Source organism: Arachis ipaensis, chromosome B04 (assembly GCF_000816755.2).
Source record: "Arachis ipaensis cultivar K30076 chromosome B04, Araip1.1, whole genome shotgun sequence".
NCBI classification, from domain to species: Eukaryota; Viridiplantae; Streptophyta; class Magnoliopsida; order Fabales; family Fabaceae; genus Arachis; species Arachis ipaensis.
Window position 1 is genome coordinate 125,852,979 of NC_029788.2, and position 8,537 is coordinate 125,861,515.

An 8,537-nucleotide genomic window follows, 5' to 3' on the forward strand; every position below is an offset into this window, starting at 1 on the left:
CATATAAAATATAAAGAATAAGATACTAAAAATTATTTAATTAGCAAAAAATATAATATTTTTATTTAATAAAAAATGTTTGAAGATGAACCATAATTACAAATGCTTTAAAAAAAAAAACTATAATGCTCAGTATATATATACGTAGTATTTTAATTAGTATGAGTGTATGACATGTCATGTAAAAAGCCAAGGGGGGAAAAAGATTCTATTTAAATCGAGCACAAATATATCGTCACTAAGTAGTAAGTACGAACCTCATCTCACTCGCTTATTCCCTCTCACTTTTTCTCGCTCTCGTCCACCACCGTCCACTTTGATCACTTTACTCATATAAATGCCATGCAATGCAAAACACCATAAGATAGCAATTTGTGTGTGATTATAAGGCACTACCAAAGATACATCCTAATCACAAATAGCAAAAAAGACTCTCTCTCTCTCTCTATATATATATATAATGAGGCTACTTGCATCTCTACCTACTCATCATCAACCAAACTCTACTATCCCCTTTTATTCTTCTATGTCTAAAGCCAAATGCAACCCAAATTTCCAAAATAATAATGCTACTATCACTAGCGACACCACTTCTACTAGTTTGTCATTCAACAAATCTAAGCTCTCATGGGGTCGTCTCAAGAGTCAATTTGAGCAATGCCACTCTCCCAAACTTGGCCATAAGTGGATGCAATACCAAGGAATCAACCATTGGGAAGGCTTGCTTGATCCTCTTGATGATAACCTAAGATGGGAGATTCTAAGATACGGCCAATTTGTTGAAGCTGCTTACCATTCCTTTGACTTTGACCCCTCTTCTCCCACTTACGCCACGTGTCGTTTCCCCAAGACCTCACTCTTATCTAGATGCGGTCTAAATAACTCCGGATACAAGATAACCAAGAATTTGCGCGCCACTTGTGGGATTCGGTTACCAAAATGGATTAATAAGATGTATGAACTGCCACGCAATCAGTCTAGCTGGATTGGTTACGTGGCAGTTTGTCAAGATAAAGAAGAAATCGCACGTCTTGGCCGACGCGACGTGGTGATTGCTCTCCGAGGAACATCCACCTGTTTAGAGTGGTTGGAAAACTTACGCGCTACGTTAACAAAATTACCTAATCATATGAGTAAGGATAACAATGTTGATGACAACAACTCCGGTGGTGATAATAATTCTGCTAGGGCAATGGTGGAAAATGGATTTTTGAGTCTTTATGTGTCTAAAACAGCTACAAATCCAAGTTTACAAGACATGATAAGGGAAGAAATTGCAAGAATAATCCAATCTTATGGTGATGAGCCACTTAGTTTAACTATAACTGGTCATAGCCTTGGAGCTGCACTCGCCATCCTTGGCGCGTATGATATAACCGCCACCTTAAAAAATGCACCAATGGTTACCGTGGTTTCTTTTGGTGGGCCCAGGGTGGGAAATGACGTGTTCCGGAACCAACTGGAACAAAGTGGGACCAGAATTCTGAGAATCGTTAACTCTGATGATGTCATCACAAGGGTTCCAGGTTTTGTGGTGAAGAATGATGACGTGGCAAGAATCGGGGATGTCCACGTGGCACGCTTGCAGAGCTGGTTTCATAAGCGCGTGGAGGACATGCAATTGGTGTATGCTGACGTAGGACAAGAGCTGAGGCTTAGTAGCAAGGAATCACCGTACCTCAAGAAAGGAGATGTTGCCACGTGTCATGATCTAAAGACGTATCTACGTTTGGTAAATGGCTTTGTGAGCTCTTCATGTCCGTACATGAATGAAGTGACAGAGTATCAATCAGAAGCTTTGCTTTGATCCGTTCTCATTAGATTTGGACCAAAGCTTATACAACCTAATCATAATTCTAATAATTGTTTCGTTAGTTGTAAATGAAGATGAGGCTGTGCTAATTATGAAGCGATTATTGTAAGAATATTAATCACTTCATTTTATATAGTGTAAGATGACATTTATTTGACTATAAAATGTACATTCATATTTTGATGTTCAATTATATAGATCAAACTGTTGGCAAAAAGAGATTTTTGCATTACTAATTATTTCATTTATTTGTTAACATGTTCATTATTCAAAAGATTGTAAAATTGACAAATAAAGAATCAATTATAATAAGTATTACATTTTTGAAACTCCAAAATGATAAATATTATTCAACTATACAAAGTATATACTAAAATTAGTTATTAGTATAAAATATATATTAAAATATAAAATACACATTAAAAATAAGTTAAACAATATTATTAAACTACTCTTCTACTTTAGTCCTAACAACAATAAAAAAGTCTTATGACCCACAAATTCAGTCCAACAGAATTCATAAATTCAGTTTTAATTTTAGCTTTTATCGTCTTATCTTATCTTTATGTTACCTTTTTATCTTATCTTTACTTTTATCTTTCGTAAATAATACTCTATATATATTTAGTTTTACTCTTATAATTCAATCAATCAAAAAATACACCATACACGCATAGTCCTTGAACTCCAAACACTTTTGGTTTTCTGATTAATCAAACAGTTGAAGCAATACATTATTATTATTGTTAGTGATGGGTTCGCCGTTGAAGAAGATCATGCTATGCAGTTCGGAAAAGGAGATTTTCAGTGTGGAAGAACAAGTGATGGTGCAACATTCGGTGATCATAAACAACATGATCGAAGATGGGTCGTACAACTATGAAGAGAGCAAGATTCCATTGGATTGCGTTGACTCCAAGACTCTCAAGAAGGTCATCGATTATTGTACATACCACACTCACCACCACAACGACAACCAAGAAGATCTTGAGGCTTGGGATGCTCAATTTCTCAATGTTGATTCTAACGGCCTTTATGATTTGTTGATGGCAGCAAATTATCTTGAGATTAGAAATCTCTTGGATCTGATATACAGAACTATAAAAAATATGATAAAGGGAAAGAAAATAGATGAGATACGCAGAATCTTGAACATTAAAGATCATGGCTTCACTCCTGAAGAGGAAGAACAAAATCGCAAGGAGTACCCACATTTTTATTAGAACAAATCTTGTCTACTCTTTAATTTTATTTGTTTTAATTTTTTTTTCTATATGATGATCAACACCTAGTATTCAACGTGGGGATGTTAGAGAGTGTTTTGGCTCTTTTGATATCGTACAATTTTCTTTTTAACTGTATATTTAGTTAAATCTTTTTTTATTGTTGTCCTGGGTTAAGGTGAAAGAGTAGTTTAATAAATATAGTATTTATATATAAATATATGATGATTGATTTTAGTGTATAAATAATATTTTTAAATATTATTAGATTAAAATTTTCATTCTAAAAGATAGTTACATATTGACAAATTTTAGAGAGTAATAAAAAAATTGCTCTAATTTAAAGACAATCATTAATATTAAAACTTTAAAAGAATCGGTAGTTTTAAATTCTTTTCTATTGTTCAATATTTTTACATTAAAACCTATATATATAATAAAAAAACACCCGTTAAGATTTTTTTTTTAAGGAAAAAAAAACATAAGGAGAAAAAGAGAGAAAAAAAAGGCCATTTTGACAATGAAACGCTGAGTAATGAGATATTAGAATTAGATATACCCGATAAGATTCTAATGTATATACGAATTGAAGGGATCTTGAAAAAAATATATATGACACAGTTTTTACAGAGCAATAACTATATATTATTGTTATTCATGTGAAGATAATAGTTATAAAATGTGAGTATATATTATTTTTATATTATATCAAATAATTTAATTAAACTACATTTGTTTGTTTATTTTCTTTTACAAATAAAAATTTCATCATTTGAATATATATCTCTCATACATTCTCTCATTTAAGAGTTTTTTATTTTTTTTTAGTTTGGATGATTTTTTTATAGAAATTTTTTTTTCTTTTTATATACATGATAAATTCATCAATTTGGGATATCCTAATCCTAAACTTGCATTGCTCTTGTTTTTGTCGAGTTGTCAATATATATAGTGCTTTTATATTTTATTAAATTCTTTGTTGTTTAGCTATAACCAAAATTATTGTAGTGGAAATCAATTGAAATTGTGCATCTGTTCAAATAAATATCGAAAATTATAAATTTTATTTTATACGTGTAATAATTTATTGACTAATAATAAAATAAATAAAACTCAAATTTACAATAAATTAATCCTAAACATATTGAGTTGGGCAATACTATAAGAAATAGCTAATAAGTTATAGCTCAAATAGCATAGTCTTTCTATACTCATCTAAGAAGTCGCGGATTCGAGTCTCCCTATCTTTAATAAAAAAAAATATACCATAAAAATAAAAAAAATCCGTTGTTGTTTAAGATATATATGAAAACCCTAAAGCTAGCATATACAGCAGTTTGGACCAAACAAATTAAAAGAAGATATTTAGACTTTTAAAGTCTACTAATATATATTGGAGATCTGGAAATTTTGAACCCAGCACATTTCCGTTAGAGTATAAAACACTTAAAATTTTAATTGAATTTTTATTTGTTATTGTATTACACATTTTTAATGAATAAACACATTTAAAAAGACACGTTACTGCTGCTAATACATTAATGTGTGGATGAAAAAGTTTAGGCGTCTTTATAAGGGATATATATTATTTCCAAACGCACGCATAAATACCAGAGAAATTTAGATATTTTAATTATGGGAAAAAGAAACATGAAAAGGTTGGTGGAATGAATACTGCTGGTGTCTTTTTGGAAGTTATAAGAAAAACTAACATTTGATTCACGATGGTTTTTGCAGGGAAAGGAATAAAGGTGTTTTAAGTGTGCCAAAAATATCAATATAATTTTTATTCTATAATTCTGTGTTGAGCTACACAGAATGACGTGGTTCTGATATTTTTATTCTATAATTGTTTGTAGCTTTTTATGTTACTTTTTTTCTTTTGTATGTTCTATTTTAATGTGTTGAGCTTTTTTGTTTCAAATTTTTTTTTTAAGAAGTGCTCATATAGAAACAAAAAAAAAAATTTCCTCGAGTGTTTTGAGTTTCTCCTGAAACAACTTACACTCTGTTAAAGCACAGATTTAATTTGAGTCACGTTCGACATTATTATTTATTTTTAAAAAGAAGAACTTGAATTTTTTTTTTTAGGATTTAATATTTATGAAAAAGAGCAATGCTAGGGGACCAGCAACTTTTGTGATTGGTAGCCATCAAATAGCCATCAATGATAATTTAATGGTGTGAGATTGGTATGAGATTTCATCTAAGACCATCTCCAGTAGGGAACTCATTTCAGTCCCTATTTATGGCCCACCTGTCATAAAAAGTAACTCCACATCAGATTTTGCGTCATAACCAATAAATAGAAACTCAAAGAATCTCTCTCTTCTCCATTAGAAGGAACTAACTTTATCTTAAATTTGATTAGTATTTTAAATTTTATAAATAAAAATAAATAATTCAAATAAAAATTATTTTATAATGTGAAAATGTTTAAATTTATTTTTTTGTGTAAACAAATTTAAATAATTATAATTTAATTTCACTCCAATGGTAATTGAGTCCCCATATGTCAGAAGAGGAACTCTATTTCTTAGCATTGGAGTTGCTCTAATGACTCACCTTTCTCTGCTGGTTACATGCTGGCCAAAATTCAATAAAATTGCTGGTCCCCTAGACTTTTCCTATGAAAAATGTTAGAAGATCAACATAAAATTTATTATTTTTGGCAGGTGATTAGTTAGCAATATTTGAAAATATGGTTTAAAAATATATTAATAAATTGTTAGATTAAAAAATTGGACTAATAACTAAAAATATTAAATTATGCTGACCTGAGCAATTTATCATAAGAATTGTACAGGAAAGCATCATCAAAAAGAAAAGGGAGAACACTAGGAGTTTATAAACACAATACTTTAAAAGATACAGGCTAAGGAATTTATCGCAAATGATCAGAAATATTGAGTTTATATTGACAAATCCCAATAAATTTTCGTTGATTGAGAATTGAAGACAAGTAATAAAAGATGGTGATAAATTTTGTATGATTTAGTATAACTGATGATGATATGTTGTATATAATCTAGTAGTTATAATTATATATATATATAAATTAATGAAATAGTTATGTGGTTTGATTGAAGGAGAGTGTCTTTTAAGTAATTAAATATAATTAGTATTTAGGAATAGTCTTTTTGATATTATGTGTTGGTTGTAACTTGTTTAAATAATTCTCCGTCTCGGATCAAAATTCTTAACCATAATTGAAAAAAAAATTGTCATAATCAAAAGAGGCACATTATGAATTATTACTTTGGTGCTTTTATTAGAGGACCTTTTATCTGAGAAAAAAAAAGATAATTCATTGGGATATCAAGATACACATATTAAACATCCAAATTTTTTTACCAATTTTTTTCACTTTAAACACCCAAATTCAAGATATAACATACACATATATAACACATGTGGATATCTATTGCATATTTTTGTGGTAAAAGAATCTTAGAAAAGCTGGTGCAATGAACGTTACTTATTTCTTTTTGTAAAATGAATTATAATAATAAATAAAAATCACAATTTTGAGGGGCCCCTTAAAATGGGGGTCAACTACTAGTGAAGTCTCCAACAGCCGAAAATGGCAAATTAACTCCCAAAATAAAAGTTCGTTGTAACTGTAACAGATAACATAAACATTTTAATTTCCAAACGCGGATACATATGTATGTTTGAAAAAAGAAAGAAACAAAAGGGAGGATTGATTATACGTGTGTATCAAAGGCCATTATGAGACGAAATCTTGGCACAAGTTTTTGATGTTGCACCATAGAAGGACAACATTCAATTTCAACTCATTGTAATAATTCAACAACATAGGGAGAGGAATATATATAAGAAACATATTGAAGAAAATAATAAAAGCAACAATGTGGAGCATGCCACTATTGATATTGATATATAGATAGATACATATATATATGACTTTGAAAAAGAAGTGGCTCATTTTTTGCCTTTGCCCACAAAAAGAGTTTACTTTGTTTATAGCGTGGCCATTGTACGTACAATATTCCAAATTGTGTCACATTCTTCACTTCAACCATCATTTCAAATGAGAGAGAGAGGAGAGAATATTTCTATATATATGTGCTTGTTACTAGTAGAGAATATTAGGTAGTTTTATTGTTTGGATTAATTAAAACATTACCATGCTTTACTTTCATATTGTAATATGCGTAATTTATAAATACATATGAAACGTGTGCAAATAATAATGGTTAGTAATACAAGAAAAATCACAACAGTAAATGGTCAAATTAGTCTTTGAAAAATTATTCGTTTTTTAAATTGAACTCCGAAAGATTTTTTTAATCAAATTCGTCTCAATAAATTCATTTTTTAAAGATTTTAAATTAATTATGTTAGTCATTTCGTCACTTTGTTTGTTGATAGTGTCAAAATTTGCTAATATAATACATTAGGTGACACCCCAACATATATCTAGTGTCTTAATTGACCATTAACATGATTAGTTTATGAAATTAGATCAAATTAATTTCAAATTGAGATATTTCAATGCTTCAAGTTCTTCTCTGAATTATATTTTGATTTGATTTAATTTCATAAACTTATTATGTTAATAATTAATTAAAATTTTTAGATGTGTGTGGAATATCACTTAATATGTTAAATTAACAAATTTTGACACTATAAATAAACAAAATGATAGAAGGACTAGCATATGACTAATTTAAAATCTTTAAAGGACGAATTTGATTAAAACAATTTTTCGAAAACCAATTTAAAAAATAAGTGATCTTTTAAGTAGCGTTTGTTTTGAGATACTGAGACAGAGACTGGGAGACTGAGACTCAGTATCATGTTTATTGGTTCAGAGACTGGTATTAAAATTTCTGTCTCTGTCTCCAAAATTTCAGTATTCAATACCTCCAAAAAATGGAGACACAGGAGACTAAAATTTTTAGAGATGGAGACCGAAACTTTAATAATATTTTATACCTAAAATACCTTCATTTCAATTAATTAATTCTAATTTTACTCTTTGTACAAATTAAATTAGAATTTCATTCTTGTTTTAATTTCTGTCTCCCACTTTACACCAAATAGAATACTGAGATTTATTTCAATCTCTATCTCTTAATTTTTATCTCTCAATCTCAGTTTTTTCGTCTCTATTTCTCTACCAAACATTACCTTAAAGACTAATTTAATCATTTATTCAAAATAAAAAAGAAAGAATGGTGCGTGAATGTAGCAAAAACAATGAACCCGGGTATAGAAATAGGTATATGTGAATATATGCACGCTTATTCGAGAAATTAAAATGAGCCAAACAAAATTGGCAAAACGATAATCAAATCTCTCACCACTAATTAAAGTGATATATAGATAGAGTGACCCATTTGGTGGCACACGTCAAAACTCATCACAAGCAGAACCAATGAGAGATCGCGCATGTACAGAAAATAGGGCAACAAACATCATTATGATTATAACGCCATTTTTATAAGCTCACTATTGAAATACTAAATAATTTA

At 29.6% G+C, this 8,537-nt stretch overlaps 2 protein-coding genes across 2 annotated transcripts; both read left to right on the top strand.

Moving 5' to 3' along the window:
• On the top strand, positions 275-1,915 carry LOC107637230 (phospholipase A(1) DAD1, chloroplastic-like). The gene has a single exon (XM_016340664.2). It carries the CDS (start codon positions 461-463, stop codon positions 1,805-1,807), a length of 1,347 nt encoding a protein of 448 aa, XP_016196150.2. The 5' UTR covers positions 275-460; the 3' UTR covers positions 1,808-1,915.
• On the top strand, positions 2,566-3,036 carry LOC107637232 (SKP1-like protein 12). Its single transcript, XM_016340665.2, has one exon. It carries the CDS (start codon positions 2,566-2,568, stop codon positions 3,034-3,036), a length of 471 nt encoding a protein of 156 aa, XP_016196151.1.

Coding starts and splice junctions, on each gene's coding strand:
- LOC107637230 (XM_016340664.2), top strand. CDS start 461: ATGAGGCTACTTGCATCTCTACCTACTCATCATCAACCAAACTCTACT.
- LOC107637232 (XM_016340665.2), top strand. CDS start 2,566: ATGGGTTCGCCGTTGAAGAAGATCATGCTATGCAGTTCGGAAAAGGAG.